Raw genomic sequence first — 20,628 nt, 5'->3', positions numbered from 1 at the left:
CTTCTTCCTGACAGTATGCTACAGGTAAACATTACAAAACGACAATGAACCCCACCCGTTCCGAATATCCAATAAGATTTTCATTAGGTTTAGTCAGCTTCGGGCTAGGTGACCTAAACGCCGGCCTTTTTGAAACGGCTTGCAGGGCTCAGCATGACTACCTAATTAATACTTAGGACCCGGACGTGTGTCTTATTATCTTTTCTTATCTTTTCTTTCCTTTTTTTTTTCACGCGATGCTCGAGCGCTGTCCGCGGTACACTAAGTCTGGCATACTGACAGATAACATCAAAGGCCATAAATAAGAATGATAGGCGGAGTGAGAGCCTCGGGCTTCCCAATGCCAACCATCCCGAGGGCTGGAGATGTTTTTGACTTTGCGTGCTGTCTTGGAGAACGAGAAGCTCGGACCGTTGCGTCCGTCTTTTCCAAACGTTCAAACGTCTATTCTTTCAAGTGTAATCCTCCAGAATTACTTACAGCCCCACGCAAGTAAACTCGTGCGACTATCTGTACCTACTTGGAATTGTGGACCGTCTTGGTGCCTACCCTGACAGAAACGAAGCACTTGGAGAGTCAATCTGATGACCGCTCTGTCGCTTTGTCGGACTACTATTGTTACCCCTTCAATGGCTACTAAGGCGCTATAGTGTAGTGGTTATCACTCAGGATTCTGATATATATTCTGTCTTCCTGAAACCCAGGTTCGAACCCTGGTAGCGCCTTACGCCAATGCCAATATGAGTTTTTCTTTTTTTTTTCACGTGATACTGCCTGTCTTGCGACATCAGCCATCCACGTTTATAAACTCTGTCTGTTCTATCATGTCGAGTGCTGCTGAACGTGCCGAGGCTCGCAGAAAAGCCATTCTCGCAAAACGTGGAGACCGGTTGGCCAAGCTCACTACCACCGCAAGAGGCGACGAGGCATCTTTCCTCAATGACGGTGTGTAAATTCGGCACGACATCTCGCTGGCACCACAACTCATATCTTGTAGACTCGTTTTCCTTCTCGAAGAGTCTTCCAGGAGAGGACCCTCCACGTCACTCTGTCTCTCCTTCTCCAGTTCCCACTTCCAGATCACCACCGACAAATGCGCCTGCATCCTCCGTAACGGTTGAATCCCTTGTCGGCGACACTGATGAGTCCGTGTGGTCGACAGAGCTACAAGAGCAATTCCGACAAGCGCTCATGAATGCCAGCGCTACTCGTCCAAGTCTACCGTCCAGTCGCGTACCCAGCGGCACATCCGCCGCCGGTAAAAGTTCTGATCCAAGAGGCCCCAGTCCAGGTCCTTTCGTCGGAGGAAGTTCAGGAAGTGATCAAGCCAATGCCGATCCCTTCGCTGAGCTCCTGACTTCATTTTCTGGGGCTCAAACGCCTGGTTCGGATATGTTCGACCTACTGCAACAAATGCGGCAGGGCGGGGCACAATCCTCAAGCCCAGAGACAGAGACTCTCAAACGTGATAAAGCTATCCGAAATTTGGTTCAATTGGTGTCCACTTGGCTTCTGTTGGCTTATTTCGTGTTTTTCCTTGAGCCTGCTGCGTACACCAAACATGTTGGCTCGCTGGATGTTGGCAGGTGGACAAGGTGGGCTGTACTTGGCCAAAACAGAAATATGCTGGAGTTGCTCCCGACTTTCAAGGTGGAGCCTCAACCGGTATGTGTATATTATATATATACGTCTGTTTGTTCTATTCTTATGATAACCAACAGGCTTTCTTTTGGGCGTTTGCTGCTCTGGAGTCTGCTATACAATTCAACAATATCCGTAAAATTTTTGTAAGTTGCGCCTTCCTCAACCCGAGTCTACGACGTCCATCACTGAACGGGCTCCTTCTAGACTTCCCAAAGCAAGGTGCAGTCCCCTTTTAATGCATTCGGACGCATTGCGCAAATCCCGCGTCTTCTTGGCACTGCCTTTGGGATTCTCAATTCTCTTGGTAGTGTAGTTTTCGGACTAGGCTTTATAGTTTTTCTGGCAAGTTTTGCTACACCTAAGTGACTTTGATTTCTTGTGTTCCGTCTCACTTGTATCTTGTGTGGATAATTGTTGGGTCTAAAGAACAGTATTATTCGCTATGGAGGTCTCAAGAATCGTATTAGTTGCCCCGTACTACTAGAACCATTAATGATTAATCTTTATGACTCTGACTCTGTGCCCGTAGATTGGCGCTTCCAATGAGCTTCCATCCTAGCTGCTTTATCCTCTCCAGGCAGGAGTGGTAATCCCTCTTCGTGCTGTCGTTGCTTGTACTCTTTCCATGGATCGCCGCCAGCTGTGTCCATGATTTCCCGAAGTATAGTGGTCGACCATTTCTTATTCACTTGAAAAGACCGTGTGGTACCTGTGTCTGTCATAAAGTCAACAATCTGATATCAACAGTGGTTCGAGAGCCCCCTACCATATGTTAACATGATACTCTGCTTTACCGATTCCTCCGCCTTGAAAACCTTTTCGACGTCAATGGCCAATTCCGGGTTCGCCCACCGAAGACGGGGTAAAGCGTCTTTCACGAAATGCCTGGTAAAAATAAATATATAATTTTTGCTTGACAGTAGTTGTGAAACTGACCTGGTCCCGGGACTAACGCGTTTCGCATCATAACGGACTGCGAGACTTGTGACGCCGAAGAGTCGGAGATGGGGTTTTTGTTCGAGATGTTGGACGACCTGCGAGAGTTTGGATGGGGCTTCCCGAAGGGCTTTTCTGGCTGCTGCAGACACCATAGACGCGTCGGAGGAGAAACCGTGTTTGGATGTGTTTAAGCTATTAATCTCTAAATTTAAATTTACAAATCTAAACTTACAAAGTACCACCACCATGGACGGTCTGGCAGCTCGTCGCTCACGCAGGAGCACCGCTGGTAATCGGTGAGCATGTCTTCAGAGTCCTTGCTAGTCGTGTGTTTGAACGTCGGGCACCCCACTCACGGTCAGCCAGCATGGAGGCCGCTTTGGCGGAAATGGCTCTCGATGATTCCACCAAAGACCTGGACGACGACAAGGAGTTCATAAATGAAAGAGGTATGTGTAGCAAAATAATTCTATTACTTCCTTAAGCTCAGTGGAACCTTAGACGAGGAGGATATGTTCGAATCTGACTTTGCGAGTACGGACGAAGAAGCGGAACAAGGAGACCCTGATGCAGGAGAAAAAGTCTTCCACGACGAAGAGAAATCTGCTCGCCGGGTAAGTTGACGGAGACTTCAAGTCCGCTCCGATCTTTGCTTATCGTGCATCCAGGCAGTACGAGCTCGTTTAGAGAAACAGACCGCTGCTGCACATGCCAGACAAAAAGCAACTTTCAACCCCCAAGCTGTTGCTCCTCCAGTAGTCAAACCGAATTTAGATGCCACAGTCATAGTCAGTGAAGCTGGTCAAGAGTTGCCCCGGCGAATTGGGCAAAAGAGAAAGAGCCAGCGTAAACACACCATGCTGAATACCAATGCTACTGATACTAGGGCTAGAGAAGCTGGTGAAAAGAAGGTGCCTACGTTCGCTTCAAGTATCTGTTTTACTCCATTTACGATACTCTTAGGCCTCTGCACCGAAAAAGTTCAAACCTGCTGTCCATTCTTTCTCCCAGGCAGAGCTCATTCAAAGGGCATTAGATAACGAAGAAGGTAACATCAAAGAGCATAAGAACTATCTGCAGGTAGAAGAAGAGAAACGAAAAAAGGCTAGAGTTATTAAAATGCCTGCTGTTGAAGGTCCTCTACTCCGTTGGGTCAGCAAAGTTGAAGATGAAAAGTTCAAGGTCAATGTTGAAGTAAAAGCTCCGCAGCCGCCACCAGTCGCAGCACCCTCCTATCCGAATTATACTCAAAACTACTACAACACATATTACACCCAATTATTCCAATACCTTGCTGCACAAGCAACACCCTCGACTTCGGGCTCAATCCCTCAGGCTAGCTCAACTTCTCAGCCCGCTCCTGGGCAAACGTCAACGTCCCAACTGATTACTGCCCCTTCTACCACTTCGCAAACAACCTCTGTAAATATCCAGTCCTCTACACCGGTAGCCTCCACTCCGATAACGGCAGACCAAAGCACACAGTCAACTGCCTCAACATTTTCTACTTTCCGATTACCTCCTGCGCCCTCGACCTATCCGTATGGTATCTATAATGCTAACCCGCCAACAACTGCCGGAGGGACTGGTTTTAATTTCCATTCATCCCTCTTTACTCCTACGACCTTACCGACGCCTACACCACCTCAACCGAAACAGTATGTTGAAGAGGAGCGAACAGAAAAGGTGGCGAAGAATTACGTTATCCATGAGAACGATCAACGTGAGGGAGTCTCGAAGCCACAGTGGAAAGACACCATGAGCGCTATGTTTGGAGATCATGTAAAATGGGAGGAGCTGAAGGTACTCGGTGGAAAGGGACGGCCTTTGGGTGAGTTTTCTTCCTGCTGAGCTTCATTGTACTGGAAGATTTACTACCGGTAATTTCTAGGTCGAGTGAAGCAGCGGTGTGCGATTACTGGACAGGTTGCGCCCTATCTTGACCCTCGCACGGGTGCGCCGTTCGCCGATGTGGATGCCTTTAGAGTTCTAACAGACATCCTTGAACACCATTATACTTGGAGTCCGGAGTTCGGTTGTTACGTCGGTAGAGATGAAGAATGTTGATAAAACTGTTCATCAATGTATAATATGTGACTTACTTACAAGGTATGTGTTCTTGCAGAACACATGGTAAACTGAGAAACAAAGATTATCCGAATAACGAAGTCAAATGAGAGGTCCTGACGAGCGGTTGAGTGTCTTACTTTAGCGAAAAAACAGAGTATGCCACTCACCAAGATGCAACGAGACCCACCCCACTTACACAGCGACTGTCACAGTAGGCACTGGCGCCGTTATTATTGGCCGGATAGCGATAGTATTTGACCACCACCTTCAACCTTTTTGTAAAATAGAGGTAGTTGAGTATTCGGGCTTCGGTGGATGAGAAAGAGAGGGTGATCCTTTTTAAAGACAAAGAAACAGAGGAAGATAGCCCCTGGTGCCGATGGCTTGATTATTCGCTGATGCGGAAGTCTTAAGAAATATGGATATCCTTGAATATTGTTTTTTGATGGAGCTTTCGGTTGTAATGTTGGTACAAATGAAATCCGAAAAGTTGTCTATCTACTAATGCATATATACAGAGTATGCAAATAACTTCCTAATAATGCAACAGATCGGCGTTCATACAGAACACACTAAAAGCTGAGAAGAACGAAATTTCACTATGATACTTCAAAAACGTGCGTCAAGTTGGCGCACATCCTGCCGTCGATCCATCCCAATAAAAAATGTCAAAGAAAAGTGGTGCAATAACACAAATGAAATCCGAAACTCTCGATTCGAGATTGGTAACAAAAAATGGCCCAGAGTGTTGGTTGAATAAACAGTCATATCCTGAAGAGCGGTTGAGTTTAGGAGTGAACTAGTAAAGGGGGAATATAAAACCCACCAAGATAGAACGAAAATTGAAGAGGAGCCATCGCAATCATGCAATAACGCAGTAGGCATTGTTGCCATATCCACCATTCGTTTCCTCGTCTGTAGGAATAGACGTGTCATGAATTGAATCCTCAGACTTTGAGGATGAGAAGAGAGAGATGAAGGTAGTGAAAGAATCCATCTGGTGACTAGAGAGCTGATTTTTCGGTCGAGTAGTCAAGGTGAGTTGATTTCTAGATGAAAATCGTGAGGAGTAGGTGAACGTTCCATCCCTTTATACGAATTGTACATTTGATAGCTGAAGTGCATGGTACACGGAAGAATCTCGGACACTCCGATTCGCTCCAATTGTTGATGTAGCATCGGGAGCGATGCTAGCAAAGGCTTAAACTTGGAGACAATAAGTAAGGACGTGCCTTACCGGAGGAAATTTGACTCGTGTAACTCTGACTTTTGAAGACAAAAGACGCTCGGCGACATCATCTTCTACACATCAATTACTTCCTTCCTTTTCCGGATTTAGCTGTTCTACGCTTGAGTCTCAAGATCTTTTTAGAGACCAATTTCCACGTAAACGAAGCCGTCGGGCTTAGGGTGCTTTTCACGCGCATGATTAAGAGCCTTTATACGCCGCAGGCTACACGAGCTATTAACTCACCGTCATATATAGAATTGTCCCATGATGCCTATGTTCAGGGTACACACCTCGGAGAGCACGGAAGTGAAGACGGCAAGGTCGACAAGAGCAGATCATGCTGATACTTTTTTTCACGAGCAACGTCTGGACCGGGTGAGGTAATAAAGAGCACCATTGCATGTTAGGCATGCGACGTTTCGGCACAGATAAGTATCCCAGGTAGGAGGCGTAAATTCCATCCTGTAATTCTTCATCACCAGGTACTAAGAATGTAGTTTCCTCGGAGGTAAAGAAGCAAGGAGATAGACAGACGGCCGACATGGACAGACGACATCTACACGTCTATAAATTGGAGGGACAATAAGCCAGGGGCACATTAACATATTAGCGCTGACTAATGATTAGAGACCGTTGACACACATTACCAAATAGGCTACGAACTGCGGGGCGCTGCTGTGTCGAGCTCACGACGCGGGACCGCCCTTTTGATTCCACACAGACAACGACCGCGGTGACGACGATGGCACTACCAGCACCAGAGGAGGGCAAGCTCCTCAGTGAAGCACTCAACACCGTCAAAATCCAGGTGCAACAAATGAAGCGACACCTTGTAAGCTATCTCATTAAATCGTGCTTTCCCATTCTAATTCTAATGATTCGTTGTCAAAGGAACTGGATCAGCTGATGGATGCTCTCAAAAGTGCAAGTTTAATGCTTGCAGAATTGAGGACTTCGTCCCTGTCGCCTAAGCAATACTATGAGCTGTGTGCGTGAGCACGGAGTTTTGGGGTATTCTTACTGAGTTGTTTCCAGACATGGCCGTGTTCGACGCTCTTCGTCATCTATCCAATTATCTCTATGATGCTCACACCCAAGGCCGACATCATCTTGCAGATCTGTATGAACTTGTCCAATACGCCAGCAATATCCTTCCCCGTCTCTACCTCATGATCACTGTTGGCTCCGTTTACATGTCGATACCAGATGCACCCGTCAAGGAGATAATGAAGGATATGATGGAAATGTCCAGAGGAGTTTTGCATCCTATCAGAGGCCTCTTTTTGCGTCATTATCTAAGTGGACAAACGAGGGACAACTTGCCCATTGCGTCAGAACCAGGGTGCGTTATATATTAATTTTGACGGACCGTTTCACTTACATCTCATCTAGCCCTACTGGGAACTTACAGGACTCAATATCTTTCGTATTGACCAATTTCATTGAAATGAATAAATTATGGGTACGTCTACAACATCAGGGTCATTCTCGCGATCGTGAGAAGCGCGAAATGGAACGACGCGAGCTTCGCATCCTCGTTGGTACCAACCTTGTGCGGCTCAGCCAACTAGATGGTGTAGACTTGGACCTCTACCAGAAGACTATCCTTCCGAGCATTCTGGAACAAGTCGTCAGTTGCAAAGACGTCATTGCTCAAGAATACCTGATGGAGGTCGTGATTCAGGTAATTCTATTTTTGCTTGAGAGCTTTCAAGGTCACCATTCACCTTCAGCTAGGTTTTCACCGATGAATTCCACCTTCACAGTCTTGGGCCTTTCCTTTCCTCTACCGCCCAACTCCACCCAAAAGTGAATATCAAACAAATCGTCATCGCTCTCATTGACCGACTTGCGGCGTATGCTGCCCGAGAAGCCGAGACTGAAGATCCAGAGGAGACCAAACGACAAGAGGAGGCTGCCGCTAAACGCTTGGCGGAAAAGGTGAAAGAGCAGAAGAAATCCAGACAAAATGGCAGTTCTCAACCATCCCCGATGTCACCCACGAATTCCGAGGCTAACGCTTGGGCAGCCACCCCAACATCACCTACTATCGAGTCATCAGCCTCAAGCGGTCCGGAAAAATCTTCAGTTTCCGGATCTCCTGCGACTTCTAACATAGAATTGAAGGGCAAAGAAAAAGAAGCGTCGCCTGTCCGAAAATTCAGAGGTGTCCCGGATAATGTTCGATTGTTTGAAGTTTTCTGGCAACAAGTTGTAGAACTCATCAAGGTGAGTTGCCTATGGCCTAATTGTAGGCATATTATCTCACACTTGTTCAAAGGCTCGTCCAGATCTCTCAATCCAGGACATAACCGCCCTCTTTGTTTCTCTCACCAACCTTTCCGTCAGCTGCTATCCCGACCGGTTGGAATATGTGGACCAAATTCTCGGTTTTACGGCCGAGAAGATCAAAGAATATAGTGATAAGTGAGTCGACTCACAAAGCTTCCTGCCTTTGACCTGACGCACGTTGCAGTCCGGATTTGCATGCCCAACAAACATCATCGAATCTCCAAGCCCTACTTGTGGCGCCAATCAATTCCTATCAATCTGTCCTCACATTACTCGCCATACCCAACTACGTACCCCTGCTAACGCGACAGCTGTTTTCCACGCGCCGTTCAATAGCACATTCCATCATATCCTCGGTACTTAAGAATGAAACAATTATTGAGACGCCAGAAGATGTGGACGGTGTTTTGGAGCTGTGTCACGTTCTAATCAAGGACCAATCTGATTTTGCATCCAATCAAAGTACGTCAATCGGTCAACAGGGTCACATCAGGGAGGTGCGAAGACAAGGACCATATTTTGTGGAAAGAGAGGAGATGGCAGAAGAACAAGGATGGGTAGCACGAATGGTTCATCTTTTCCGTGCAGAATCTCTTGACACACAGTTCGAGGTATGTCTGTTTGCCTATCTCCTTGTTTTTAAACTCCTGACATGGCCGTAATAGTTGTTACAAATTGCTCGTCGACATTTCGAAACCGGAGGTGACAGAATGCGGTTCACTTTCCCTGCTCTCATCACTTCATCTATTAAGCTTTGTCGACGTTATAAGAACCGTGCGGAAGAGGTGAATAAGCTTATTGTTTTTCTAAATATTAGATTGACACATCGACGTAGGAAAGCGACTGGCAGACTAAAGTGTCAACTATCTTGAAATTCATTAGGCAACTTACATCCATCCTAGCGACGCAAGTGGAAGCGCCCTCAATTGCTCTGCGGCTATTCCTTCTGACGGCACAGATTGCCGACGAGTGTGGATTTGAGGACTTGACATATGACTTCTATGTGCAAGCCTTTACAGTTTACGAAGATAGCATCTCGGAGTCTCGAGCTCAGCTCCAGGCTATAACGCTCATTATCGGTACCTTGGCCGGTGCAAAAGTCTTCGGTGTCGACAATTACGACACGCTCATCACTAAAGCAGCATTGCATGGTGCCAAGCTCTTGAAAAAGAGCCACCAAGCGACTGCTGTAGGGCTTGCAAGTCATTTGTGGTGGCAGGAAGTTGTTGGGGGAGAATCTGACGACGTTGAGAAGGAGAAATCTGAGACGCCACCAGCTAAGGGGGATGATTCAGAAGATACCACGAAGGCTGTTCGTATATTTCTGTTCCCTCTTTATACGTGTATACTGAAAGGCTTGCGTATAGTACCCACATCGGGACAGCAAACGGGTCCTTGAATGTCTCCAAAAATCTCTTCGAATAGCCAATTCGGCTATTGAAGAGATTGTGACAATTCAATTGTACTGTGATACCCTTGATCAATACCTCTACTACTTTGACCATGGTGCACCAGCTGTATGTCTTTTCTTTTATTACACTACACTAATCTCACCCACAACATTCAGGTTGCACCCAAGTTTGTCAATAGTCTCGTGGAACTCATAACTTCAAGTATCGACAGCATCTCTTCGCCCGATGTGCACCCCTCTCAGCGTGCTCCTCCTGGCCTTGTTGAAGGTGTGCAAACGCCTGAGATGATTACGCGACATTTCCGGAATACCCTGTTACACATTCAACGAAGAAAGGCTGCTGCGACGGGTGGGGATTCAGATATTGACTCGAGGTGGAACGAAGTTGAAGTGGTCGGCGCATTTCTAAAGATGGGTATTACGCGGTGAGCTCTATCCACGCCACGGCCATGATCTCCCAAGTTGTTCCTCCTTTGTTGCATTTGTCCATGACTCAGCGACTCCATCCTGTAATATTTAAATTCCTTCTTCTGTTGTTTAATGTTGCTTCTGTTCCTATCGTTCATTGATAATGTTATGAATACGGGCTTTGTGTTTATAATAAGTCATGCACCCCCAGTCATTGGATGTCAAATGATGTCTTCGGGGTAGAAGACTGACCTTTGTGACTAATTTCGTGCTTGGACTTTCATCACAACAATGGCTCACTTGTATGTGACCACTGGTCTTCGTCAGTGTATATCTTCAAGATATGCATCGCAGATATGATATGTGTTGCCTTGCGACCTGAAACTTGCTGGAAAGCCGTGGAGAGAAGGTCATAGTTCGCAGATAGGGGTCTATACGCTGCTACTAATACTCGGTTGTCGCTCGAAGAATTTGGGAAGGCTGATTTATCTACGGCGGTGAATGCTTAACGTCGACGGAATTTAATGAGATTGGTTGCCCGTCAAAAAAGTAATATATAAATAAACCTATGGCAAAACTTTTACAAATCGCGAGTAGAACATCAAAAGTCATAAGTACTCTCGATTTTCGGATTCGTTACTTCCTGTGCCTCGATGACGTGCGCATGCCACATCTACATAAACGGCAAGGAAATATATTAGTCCCCTTGAACAGGAAGGGTAAGTTCACAAAGAACGATGATTGGCGCGGGAGAGAAATAATATACACATAACAATCACAAAAACTCCAATGAAGAGGTTACAAATCAATTAACATCGCTTCTTTCCTCTGTTCACTTTGAACAACCCCATTATGCATTGACGAATCAAACACCGGAGCCCCACTCGGTACCATAGGGAACTGTGGCAAATTACTAGGAGGTTGATTCGTCGTCAGACTCTGTTGCCGATGAAGATTAACATTATGTTGTGGTGATGGCGTCGGTTGATATTGGCCGGGATGAGCAATCGTATTGCTTCTCCCGAGAGCAGCACCTTGGTTGGGTTGTGTTTGATATTGTTGTGACGGTGAAAAGGAAGGAGGAGCTTGAGTAAAAGCGATTTGAGGGGAACGTGATGGTTGTTGAGGCGGAGCAGTCATGTTTATAGGTGCCGCAGTCACGGGTGGTGAGACAAAATGGGGGACTTGGATGACTGGTGACGCAGGTTGTTGAATTGGAGGTGGAGAAGCCACAAACTGTGGTATGGGTGTAGGAGTGGGTGCAGCTTGTGGTGATACGAGTTGTTGAGCGGACTGATTTTGACCCGAGTAAGTCCACTGCGGTTGTGTGGAAGTAGGTGACCTGTACTCTTGCACTGTTGGAGGCTGGGGAGCATATTGGGCAGAAGAGGTTTGGTATGAGGGTCCAGGTGCTTGCGGTGCGGGGGTTTGCGATGGCGCCCATTGGTTCTGAGGTGAAGGTTGGTATTGTTGTTGAGGCGATCGGGAGGCTCTCCAACGGGGATTCATGACTTGTTCTGTTAAAATCTGATCGTACAATTTGACAGCCTGTGAAAGCTTCTCGTGCATCTCGGAAAGTATTTCTGGCAACATGTGTGAGCGAAAAGATAATATAAGTTCCTCATCAGCGTACTCACGTTCTTTCCGGCCAGCATCATCGACGCTCAAAGCCAATTTTGGCCTGACATGACTCGCTTTCTCATATAATTCCGTAAGTGCAGGATACCTGGAGAGGTCGCGTCCACCATTCGCCTCCGCTTGTCCTACCGTTTGGTTAAAGGTCATGATAGCATCGGTCTCGAGGGCATCTAGATCATAGGCGGGGACTTTGGGAAGAGGAGGTTGTGTTGGCGTTGGTGTGTACGACTCCTGTCGTGCATGCTCGGGCTGAAACGAGTACTGAGTTTGTTCGGGCCTAGGAAGCTCAGCAGGGGCACTTGGCCGAGGTGCATTGGCCTCGCGTAAGCTGGCTTCAATGGCTGCTTTCAACTCTGGATCCTCTTCATCTGCAGGTGCTCTCTGATTCGAATATTTGTTATCGACCAATGGAGGTTCCTGGGGTTGCCAGCTTGACGGTGTGGAGTAGGTTGGAGCATAACCGGGGGACTTGTTGGTCTCTTGTAGGGAAAGTTCAATTGCACGTTGGAGTTCGGCATCCGCAAGCTCCTGGCCGTTCCTATGTCGTGAAGGATTGGGGGTGCTATGCGTGGAACGATGACGCTTGTCCCTAAGGTGCTGTTAAAGAAGATTGTGAAATAAAAAAGGGTATACGCACAATTTGTCCGCTTTGCGGGTTAATTTGTTGTAGCAACCATCGCACACACGAACTTCTTGAGTAATGCCGAAATGGGGCAGAGGAAGGGATTTGGAAGAACATTGTTGATCAAATACTTGACCACAGTTTCGGCAATGATGCTTTCGGTTTGTAAATGTGAAAGCTGTCCGACAGCGTAGACAAACTTCCGAATCTATCCACTCAGGCGCTGTCTGTGTGTCCACCATAGCAGAATTAGCGACAGCGATGTCTTTAGGAGGGAACTTGAACCCTAGTTTTATAGATTGATATGTGAAGAGTAGAAAAGATGTTGTTTGCACACCTTCGCCTTGGAGAGATTTGTAAACTTGGCCAACATATCCTAGGGCATATCTCCCTTCGAACGCGGTACTCCAGTTCTGTACTAATCGGAGGATGGTGTTTTTGACTTGGTGATTGAGGGCGGGAACTTTGAGTATTGACACCAGATTGTCCATGAATTCCCGCGAGGCAATTTCGGCCAAGAAATGGTCACCACCATTCTTAACACAAGTATCTGTAAGCTGGGAAATGGATTTAATGTCAGATGAATACTGAATGAGAGGGGAGGAGCGTACGTACCCCGAGAGCCAGGAGTTGGACATTCGGATTCTTGTGGTTTAATCGGCGCTTCAAAGCTTGCATAGCGTCCTTGGCCGGGGCAGACTTGGAGCGAATCTGATCACATATTTCGAGGTTGAGGGCGATATCTTCTGAACCTGCTGGCAGGAGCTCCGATGTTGCCTTCTCTGGGTGGGCTAGTGAGTATAGAATGGGAGTGGCGGGGTTTGTTGAGCTACTGACCAACTGCGTCGTCTATCTGGGAGGTCCCCCAGAGCCACGAGCCAATGCCAGACATGGTTGCGGTAGCGGTTCAAGAGGATTGCTTATGGACTGTTTATGACCGGGTTACACTAGGGTCTGCGCTGACTAAGCAGCGCAGCCCGAGGCGCCCGTGCTCGGGGACGAGGATCAACACGAACAAACATGGGTGCGCTGACTCGACGCTGTTATGAAGCACGAAGATAAAATGCCGAGCATGCACCCCGACACGCGTACACAAGCAAGCACTGAAAATTGACGAACAGCCAGGCAGTTTTGTTCTCGTTTTCGATACGAGTTAGGTATGGGCCGTGGCCGGGGGCGGTGAGCAGACGGGAGATGTGACATGATTTGTCAAGGATGTGACTTGTGTGTTAGCGGAGCCGTGAGCCATTTGCTGGTTGTCTGCAACCACCACGGCTGGCTGCACATCCTCGCTCCGCCCCGCTCCTGGCCCTCTCTGCTCCTTGTCTTCTGGCCCTCTCGCACATTTGCGCGTTTTGGATCCACAAGAACACGCAGCTCACCTTTTCGCCGGCCTTTTTTTTGACTCAGCAAAGTCGACTTTCTTGGCCTTTTCGACGCATCCAGCGCCACCTCGAGCCTATTCAAACCTTCTCCGATACTATATCCGCCTTAAACAGCGCGTTAATTCTTCCTCAGGACTTTTTCCTACGCTCCTGCTCTTTTTTTCAAAAATCACCTCGTTCTCTTTCCTTCTTTCGTCTCTCCACGCTTTCTAGTCCACAATGCTTGGCCACCAGTTTGCGTACTCTTCGGCTCCCATCCGTAAGGTGAAGGAGGTTCAGTTTGGTATCCTCTCACCGGAAGAGATTGTGCGTGCTCGTCTAGTCTCTCCTTCATCTGCTGACAAATTCTTTTTTCTCGTCTCCAGAAAGCCACGTCTGTCGCAAAGATTGAGCATCCTGAAGTTATGGATGAAGCTACCCATAAACCTAAAATGGGTGGACTCATGGACCCGCGAATGGGAACAATAGACCGAAACTTCAAGTGCCAGACGTGTGGTGAGGGAATGTCTGAGTGCCCGGGGCATTTTGGTCACATAGAGTTGGCGAGGCCTGTTTTCCACCCGGGTACGTCGCAATCACTATCCTGTCAGTTTAATCCTTGCCCATCTTGGCCTTTTTTTAGGTTTTATTGTGAAAGTGAAGAAAATTTTGGAATGTATTTGTGTAAACTGCGGAAAATTGAAAGCCGACACCGTGAGTTGAACTTTCCTCTGCTCGTTTCGCACCCCACCATCCCAATTTTCTGGGGGCTCTCTCCACTCACCATGGGGAACCCCAAGCCCGCACCACGCTAGTTCCCTCGACAATCGAGGGCGTTCTTCCACCCGTTACGGGGGAGTTATGGCGCGCGTTTTCGATCGCTTGATCGCCGCGTCTTTCCCATTGCATCCGTACGGTGTTGGTTGGACACGGGGTTGCGGGTGAAATGGGGGGCAGAACGAGGAGTGCGAAAACATTATTCGCCCTAGTTGGATGCGTTGGCCCTTCTCTACTGTGACGCAGCTTGAGATGTGTGCCTTGGATCATTCCACATAGACTCATTGGCTGCGCCCCCTGTTGCTTTCCGGGTAGTCCAAATTCTGGACGAATCTTTCATGTGTAGACACTGATACTGACCACTTGATTTTCATATACTTCTGTCGGTATTATCAATCCAACTCGACGGTCACACGACGTTCACTCAATTTTACTTGTTATTGTTATACTAAGTCGGATCCTAATTTCGCGGACAAAATTCGCCATATACGCGAGTCAAAAGCTCGCTTGGCCGTCGTTTGGGCTCATTGCAAGGCCAAAACGGTTTGTGAACCTGATGATATCAAAGAGGATGGTGTCGACCCAGAAGCCGATGAACCAAAGAAGGGTCATGGTGGTTGCGGTCATATCCAACCGCAGGTAAGAAAGGAAGGTTTAAAGCTTTTTGTTCAATACAAGAAGACTAAGGACGATGATGACGTTCGTGTTTTTTCTCTCGTTCTCGGTCGTCGCAAATGCTAACCATTTTGGATGAAAGGAGGTCAAATCTATGCAGCCTGACAAACGCTTAATAACCCCTTCGGAAGTGTATACCGTCTTTAAAAAGATGACAGATTCCGATCTCCACCTCCTGGGTCTTTCTGACGAGTATGCTCGACCCGAGTGGATGATCCTGACTGTTATGCCTGTACCACCTCCTCCCGTTCGCCCCAGTATAGCTGTTGATGGTGGTGCTATGCGTAGTGAAGATGATTTGACGTACAAGCTTGGTGACATCATCAAGGCTTCTGCTAATGTTCGTCGGTGCGAGCAGGAAGGTGCACCCGCTCACGTCATTTCAGAGTTTGAGCAGCTTTTACAGGTAGGGAAGTTTGGTAAACATGTCGCATCCTCCACTGACACATTTGCAGTTTCACGTTGCCACGTACATGGATAATGACATTGCAGGTATCCCTCAAGCTCTCCAGAAATCCGGCAGACCTGTGAAAGCCCTTCGAGCACGACTGAAGGGCAAGGAGGGTCGTCTACGCGGCAATCTAATGGGCAAGCGTGTTGATTTTTCGGCTCGTACCGTCATCACTGGTGATCCCAACCTGGAATTGGATGAAGTCGGTGTCCCAAAGAGTATAGCCATGAATCTGACTTTCCCTGAACGTGTGACACCTTATAACATAACCTACCTTCAAGAACTCGTGCGGAATGGCCCCACTACGTATCCAGGTGCTCGATATGTTGTCCGGGATACTGGAGAGAGGATAGATTTAAGGTATAATAAGCGTGCCGATGCATTTTTGCAGTATGGTTGGATTGTGGAACGTCATCTCAAAGATGGAGAGTGAGTATTCCTACTTATATGCACCTTCTACTTCGGTCTGATGGTCATCTCACTCCAATTAGCTTCGTGCTGTTTAACCGACAGCCCAGTTTGCACAAAATGAGTATGATGAGTCACCGTGTTCGATTGATGCCTTATTCCAGTAAGTGGTATAAGATTGCGGTAAATGAGCCATGCTAACTTACTCGGTTAGCTTTTCGACTAAATCTTTCGGTGTAAGTATAATTATGATGAAGGTCGAGTCGTGGTCTCATGGATCCCCAGCACGCCACCTTACAATGCTGACTTTGATGGTGATGAGATGAACATGCAGTACGTCGTCTCTTCTTCTGATTCAATTTTGTTCGTTGTTCAAAAATTTCGCTTCAGTGTACCACAAAGCGAGGAAACGAGAGCTGAACTATCGCAAGTCGCATGGGTTCCTCGTCAGGTCAGTACAGTTGTGTTCTGATAAGGGCTCAGCACTCAGGATCCGGTAGATAATATCACCTCAAGCAAACAAACCTGTCATGGGCATTGTACAGGATACCTTATGTGGTGTTCGCAAATTCACTCTCCGTGACTGCTTTCTAGATTGGAATCATGTTCAAAATATCCTTCTTTGGGTCCCAGATTGGGACGGTACTATCCCCACTCCTGCTATTCTCAAACCCAAGCCACTGTGGACTGGAAAACAGATTCTCAGCATGACAATTCCTCGTGGTATCAACATCCACCGATCCCCAGATCCCAAGTCATCAAATCCTGTTTTCGATGACGGTATGCTCATTGAAAATGGGGAGCTGATCTTTGGTATCGTCGATAAGAAGACGGTTGGTGCTACGCAAGGTGGCCTGGTCCACGTCGTGTTCCGCGAAAAGGGTCCGGAAGTCACACGGCAACTCTTCACTGGTCTACAACGTGTCGTGAACTTTTGGTTATTCCATAACGGGTTTAGTATTGGTATCGGTGACACTATCGCTGATATGAAGACTATGTCGTATATCACACAGACTATTATCGAACGGAAGGCAGAAGTTACAAAAATCATCGAGGATGCTACCCACGACCGTCTCAAACCCAAGCCTGGTATGACCATTCGTGAATCTTTCGAGAGTATGGTCGAACGTCAACTCAATCTGGCTCGTGATACATCTGGTCAATACGCTCAGAAGCATTTGAAGGAGGATAACAATGTCAAGCAGATGGTGGTTGCCGGATCCAAAGGTTCATTCATTAACATCTCGCAGATGTCTGTTTGTGTCGGTCAACAATCAGTTGAGGGTCGTCGTATTCCCTTTGGTTTCCGCCATCGCACGTTACCACATTTCACCAAGGATGATTTCACCCCAGAGTCAAGGGGTTTCGTCGAGAACTCCTACTTGCGTGGTTTGACGCCTCAGGAATTCTTCTTCCATGCTATGGCTGGTCGTGAAGGTCTTATCGATACCGCTGTCAAGACTGCCGAAACAGGTTATATTCAACGTCGTCTTGTCAAAGCACTCGAGGATGTCATGGTTTGTTACGATGGCACGGTCCGCAATTCCCTCGGCGACTTGATTCAATTCGTCTATGGTGAAGACGGAATGGATGGTGCTTTTATTGAGAAGCAGACCATTGAAACTTTCGGACTCAACGATAAGGAGTTCCAGCACAATTATCGCGTTGACGTCACGGACCCTGAGGGTGGTTTCCTTCCTGGTGTACTCCAGGTCGGCATCGATGATAGCTCACTCGAGCTTCAACAAAAACTTGACGAAGAATACAAGCAATTGGTTGAGGATCGCAAGACTCTTCGTTACTTTATTTTCCCTCGTACACCTACGACACAGCCTCACTATCTACCTGTCAACCTGCTTCGTATCGTCCAGAATGCCTCGCAAATCTTCCACATCGATCGACGGAAGCCGAGTGACCTCGAACCTACATATATTGTCGATGCTGTTCGGGAACTCGAGAAACGTCTCGTTGTAGTTCGTGGTGAAGATCCTCTAAGTTACGAGGCTCAGGAAAATGCTACATTGATGTTCAAGATGCATCTCCGAGCAACGTTTGCTACTCGTCGCGTTTTGGAAAAGTTTCATCTCACTCGCGAAGCGTTCGATTGGGTCCTAGGTGAAGTTGAAGCGAAGTTCAACCAGTCGGTTGTACACCCCGGAGAAATGTGCGGCACTCTTTCAGCTCAATCCATTGGTGAACCGGCAACGCAGATGACGCTCAATACTTTCCATTACGCTGGTGTCTCGAGTAAGAATGTCACCCTTGGTGTGCCACGTCTGAAAGAAATCATCAATGTTGCCACCAACATCAAAACCCCCTCCCTTACTGTCTATCTCGAACCAGAAATATCCGTTTCCCCGACCCTTGCGAAAAACGTCCAGCAAGAACTGGCGTATACATCGCTCCGAACTGTCACTGCCGCTGTGGAAATCTGGTACGACCCCGACCCCACCTCTACCATCATTGAGGAAGACTCTGTCTTTGTCGAGTCTTTCTTCGCTATTCCTGATGAAGAAACGGAATCGAAGCTCCACCTACAGTCACCGTGGCTTCTTCGTCTTGAGATGGATCGTGCCAAGATGATTGATAGGAAGCTTATGATGCAATACGTTGCCAACCGGATTGGAGACAGCTTTAAGACGGATCTGTTCGTCATTTGGTCAGAAGATAACTCGGAGAAGTTGATTATTCGTTGTCGTGTGTTGGGTAGCCCGGATAAAGATGATGAAGGTTATGGTTCCGTTGAAGAAGATATTTTCCTGAGGCAGTTGGAGAACACCATGCTCAACTCTGTTAGCTTACGTGGTGTGAAGGGCATCAATAGGGTGTTCTTGACGGAGGCGGATAAAGTTATGATCAGGCCCGATGGTACCATCGAGACCGGAAAGGACAAGGAGTGGGTGTTGGAAACAGACGGCGTCAATCTGAAAACTGTGATGTGTATAGATGGTGTCGACTTTACCCGAACGTATTCCAACAGCTGCGTCGAGATCTTCAATGTTCTCGGTATCGAAGCAGCCCGCGCCGCGATTATGAAGGAGTTGCGTAGTGTCATCGAATTTGACGGTTCTTATGTCAACTATCGCCATCTCGCACTTCTTTGTGATCTCATGACTCACCGTGGTTCCCTCATGGCCATCACTCGTCATGGAATCAATCGAGCAGATACTGGAGCGTTGATGAGGTGTTCCTTCGAAGAAACTGTTGAAGTCTTGATGGAAGCTGCGGCTGTGGGCGAGAAAGACGATTGTCATGGTATTGCCGAAAACGTAATGTTTGGTCAGATGGCTCCTATGGGCACGGGAGCATTTGAAGTTGCTCTTGATATTGATATGCTCAAGGATGCCATTGTTGATCATAGCTTGCCCGTTCAATCTATGCTTGCAGCCCACCTGGAAGATGGTATGACACCAGGACAAGTGGCAATGACGCCTTACGATACCAACTCTCCTATGTGGCATGATGGCATGTTCAAGAGCGAATCAGCGTCGTTCACTCCCTTGGCGTCGAATGGTGGTGATGAGGCGTCGAGTTTCAGCTTCATGCCTTTCGGTCAAAGTCCTCTCGGTGCGGGTGGGATGTCGCCTGGTGGACCTGGATACAGCCCGAGCTCCCCAAACGCATACTCGCCTACCTCACCAAGTTTCGTTCCTCAGTCACCTTATGGAGGAGCTACATCACCTTTCGGAACGTCGCCGTATGCAACGTCTCCCTTCATCCACAGAGCCGGGGGGATGACTTCTCCAACCTATTCGCCCACTTCACCTACGCTCAATCTCACGTCTCCGGCATATTCGCCTACGAGTCCACGTTATTCGCCAACATCGCCATCTTTCTCTCCAACATCACCTCGCTACAGTCCGCAGTCCCCATCGTTCAGTCCCACTTCACCGCGTTACTCACCCACGAGTCCCTCTTTCAGTCCTGCGTCACCAAGATGTAAGTTTCGTCTCGCTGTTTTCATGGGAAGAGATACTGAAACTATTTTGTTTTATAGATTCGCCAAGTAAGCAATGTCGTAAACTTGTAAGATTGAAAGATCCTGATTTTCATACTAGCCTCTCCTCGTATGAGCCCTTCGTCACCAAAATACCCACCCACGTCCCCTATGGCTTCGCCATCGTCGCCCAAATATTGTACGTCGCAGTCCCTGAAACCTATGAAATGACCAGTGTAACTGACGTCTCGATAGCCCCCACCTCTCCCGCTTATTCTCCTGCATGTGAGTGACCTCCCATACACTATGTATCTCGCTTACTGATCTCTACATTCTCCTTCAGCTCCCGCGTACTGTGAGTAGAATGGGGTCAACCGCTAAAATGAGTCTAATCTTTATCTTTTCACAGCACCGGCCTCTCCAGCATATAGTCCTACATCACCTCAATGGTCTCCTGCAAGCCCTGCCCAGAATGGAGCGGGTAGAAGCCATTCATACCAATCAAACCCTTCCTGGGATTGAGATATTTGGTGAAACAGCTTGTCTTGTTTTCTACGTCGTCAACATGCGTCACATCTACTTTTATTATGCGCATTCTTGTAGAATAATACATCCGCCTATTCCAAAGTCGCTAGTTGATTTTTTTTTTCTGTGTTTAGTCTACCGAACTCTGAATACATGCTTGTTGTCTTGTTGGCAAGAAAATCTGTTGGAGTTTGGAAAACGGGATCCGGGCCTGATCCGCTGCTTTGTTACGTAAG

The 20,628-nt window shown here is 47.5% G+C and overlaps 7 protein-coding genes and 1 non-coding gene across 8 annotated transcripts; 4 read left to right on the top strand and 4 right to left on the bottom strand.

The window, feature by feature from the left end:
• The first annotated feature begins 640 nt into the window (after window positions 1-640).
• On the top strand, window positions 641-725 carry AGABI2DRAFT_t8. The gene has a single exon. It is a non-coding gene; the product is annotated as a tRNA-Gln (tRNA).
• A 139-nt stretch (window positions 726-864) lies between these two features.
• AGABI2DRAFT_182825 (hypothetical protein) lies at window positions 865-1,761 on the bottom strand (the record flags this gene model as incomplete). Its single annotated transcript, XM_006454796.1, has 3 exons — window positions 1,725-1,761; window positions 997-1,666; window positions 865-942 (listed from the first exon to the last, which is right to left on the bottom strand). Coding segments are annotated over exons 2-3 (186 nt in total), but the record flags the coding sequence as incomplete, so codon positions are not given.
• An 87-nt stretch (window positions 1,762-1,848) lies between these two features.
• Window positions 1,849-2,757, bottom strand: AGABI2DRAFT_190092 (hypothetical protein). The gene is made up of 3 exons (XM_006454795.1): window positions 2,581-2,757; window positions 2,411-2,529; window positions 1,849-2,359 (listed from the first exon to the last, which is right to left on the bottom strand). Exons 1-3 carry the CDS (start codon window positions 2,733-2,735, stop codon window positions 2,148-2,150), a joined length of 486 nt encoding a protein of 161 aa, XP_006454858.1. The 5' UTR covers window positions 2,736-2,757; the 3' UTR covers window positions 1,849-2,147.
• A 67-nt stretch (window positions 2,758-2,824) lies between these two features.
• AGABI2DRAFT_241542 (YL1-like protein) lies at window positions 2,825-4,738 on the top strand. The gene is made up of 6 exons (XM_006454947.1): window positions 2,825-2,879; window positions 2,950-3,032; window positions 3,085-3,197; window positions 3,252-3,494; window positions 3,547-4,414; window positions 4,475-4,738. Exons 1-6 carry the CDS (start codon window positions 2,830-2,832, stop codon window positions 4,648-4,650), a joined length of 1,533 nt encoding a protein of 510 aa, XP_006455010.1. The 5' UTR covers window positions 2,825-2,829; the 3' UTR covers window positions 4,651-4,738.
• A 620-nt stretch (window positions 4,739-5,358) lies between these two features.
• Window positions 5,359-5,655, bottom strand: AGABI2DRAFT_239575 (pheromone-like peptide). The gene is made up of 2 exons (XM_006454937.1): window positions 5,480-5,655; window positions 5,359-5,424 (listed from the first exon to the last, which is right to left on the bottom strand). Exon 1 carries the CDS (start codon window positions 5,648-5,650, stop codon window positions 5,516-5,518), a length of 135 nt encoding a protein of 44 aa, XP_006455000.1. The 5' UTR covers window positions 5,651-5,655; the 3' UTR covers window positions 5,359-5,424; window positions 5,480-5,515.
• A 921-nt stretch (window positions 5,656-6,576) lies between these two features.
• On the top strand, window positions 6,577-10,255 carry AGABI2DRAFT_182822 (hypothetical protein). The gene is made up of 11 exons (XM_006454794.1): window positions 6,577-6,716; window positions 6,776-6,872; window positions 6,920-7,226; window positions 7,277-7,568; window positions 7,622-8,113; window positions 8,166-8,311; window positions 8,361-8,787; window positions 8,842-8,961; window positions 9,012-9,488; window positions 9,544-9,693; window positions 9,744-10,255. Exons 1-11 carry the CDS (start codon window positions 6,627-6,629, stop codon window positions 10,014-10,016), a joined length of 2,871 nt encoding a protein of 956 aa, XP_006454857.1. The 5' UTR covers window positions 6,577-6,626; the 3' UTR covers window positions 10,017-10,255.
• A 332-nt stretch (window positions 10,256-10,587) lies between these two features.
• Window positions 10,588-13,194, bottom strand: AGABI2DRAFT_190088 (hypothetical protein). Its single transcript, XM_006454793.1, has 6 exons — window positions 13,093-13,194; window positions 12,871-13,037; window positions 12,593-12,812; window positions 12,271-12,541; window positions 11,633-12,222; window positions 10,588-11,578 (listed from the first exon to the last, which is right to left on the bottom strand). Exons 1-6 carry the CDS (start codon window positions 13,145-13,147, stop codon window positions 10,794-10,796), a joined length of 2,088 nt encoding a protein of 695 aa, XP_006454856.1. The 5' UTR covers window positions 13,148-13,194; the 3' UTR covers window positions 10,588-10,793.
• A 576-nt stretch (window positions 13,195-13,770) lies between these two features.
• On the top strand, window positions 13,771-20,566 carry AGABI2DRAFT_215454 (hypothetical protein; the record flags this gene model as incomplete). Its single annotated transcript, XM_006454792.1, has 16 exons — window positions 13,771-13,946; window positions 14,006-14,204; window positions 14,263-14,333; window positions 14,850-15,095; window positions 15,172-15,477; window positions 15,527-15,951; window positions 16,014-16,093; window positions 16,145-16,166; window positions 16,216-16,263; window positions 16,321-16,381; window positions 16,431-19,869; window positions 19,928-19,936; window positions 19,989-20,066; window positions 20,124-20,152; window positions 20,211-20,222; window positions 20,277-20,566. Coding segments are annotated over exons 1-16 (5,400 nt in total), but the record flags the coding sequence as incomplete, so codon positions are not given.
• Between the last annotated feature and the right edge of the window lie 62 nt (window positions 20,567-20,628).

This window comes from Agaricus bisporus, assembly GCF_000300575.1.
Source record: "Agaricus bisporus var. bisporus H97 unplaced genomic scaffold AGABI2scaffold_1, whole genome shotgun sequence".
In the NCBI taxonomy this organism is placed as follows: Eukaryota; Fungi; Basidiomycota; class Agaricomycetes; order Agaricales; family Agaricaceae; genus Agaricus; species Agaricus bisporus.
This window is presented reverse-complemented; position numbering and strand designations above follow the sequence as displayed.

Bases quoted from the DNA above. Each gene is read 5' to 3' on its own strand.
- AGABI2DRAFT_190092 (XM_006454795.1), bottom strand. From the start codon at position 2,735: ATGGTGTCTGCAGCAGCCAGAAAAGCCCTTCGGGAAGCCCCATCCAAA. The intron at 2,530-2,580 runs GTCAGTTTCACA...TATTTTTACCAG, and splicing joins CGCGTTAGTCCCGGGACCAG to GCATTTCGTGAAAGACGCTT. The intron at 2,360-2,410 runs GTAGGGGGCTCT...ACTTTATGACAG, and splicing joins GAGTATCATGTTAACATATG to ACACAGGTACCACACGGTCT.
- AGABI2DRAFT_241542 (XM_006454947.1), top strand. From the start codon at position 2,830: ATGGACGGTCTGGCAGCTCGTCGCTCACGCAGGAGCACCGCTGGTAAT. The intron at 3,033-3,084 runs GTATGTGTAGCA...GTGGAACCTTAG, and splicing joins GGAGTTCATAAATGAAAGAG to ACGAGGAGGATATGTTCGAA. The intron at 3,495-3,546 runs GTGCCTACGTTC...CGATACTCTTAG, and splicing joins GAGAAGCTGGTGAAAAGAAG to GCCTCTGCACCGAAAAAGTT.
- AGABI2DRAFT_239575 (XM_006454937.1), bottom strand. From the start codon at position 5,650: ATGGATTCTTTCACTACCTTCATCTCTCTCTTCTCATCCTCAAAGTCT.
- AGABI2DRAFT_182822 (XM_006454794.1), top strand. From the start codon at position 6,627: ATGGCACTACCAGCACCAGAGGAGGGCAAGCTCCTCAGTGAAGCACTC. The intron at 6,717-6,775 runs GTAAGCTATCTC...TCGTTGTCAAAG, and splicing joins AACAAATGAAGCGACACCTT to GAACTGGATCAGCTGATGGA. The intron at 7,569-7,621 runs GTAATTCTATTT...ACCTTCAGCTAG, and splicing joins TGATGGAGGTCGTGATTCAG to GTTTTCACCGATGAATTCCA.
- AGABI2DRAFT_190088 (XM_006454793.1), bottom strand. From the start codon at position 13,147: ATGTCTGGCATTGGCTCGTGGCTCTGGGGGACCTCCCAGATAGACGAC. The intron at 12,223-12,270 runs GTGCGTATACCC...ACAGCACCTTAG, and splicing joins ACCCGCAAAGCGGACAAATT to GGACAAGCGTCATCGTTCCA. The intron at 11,579-11,632 runs GTGAGTACGCTG...ACATGTTGCCAG, and splicing joins TGATGCTGGCCGGAAAGAAC to AAATACTTTCCGAGATGCAC.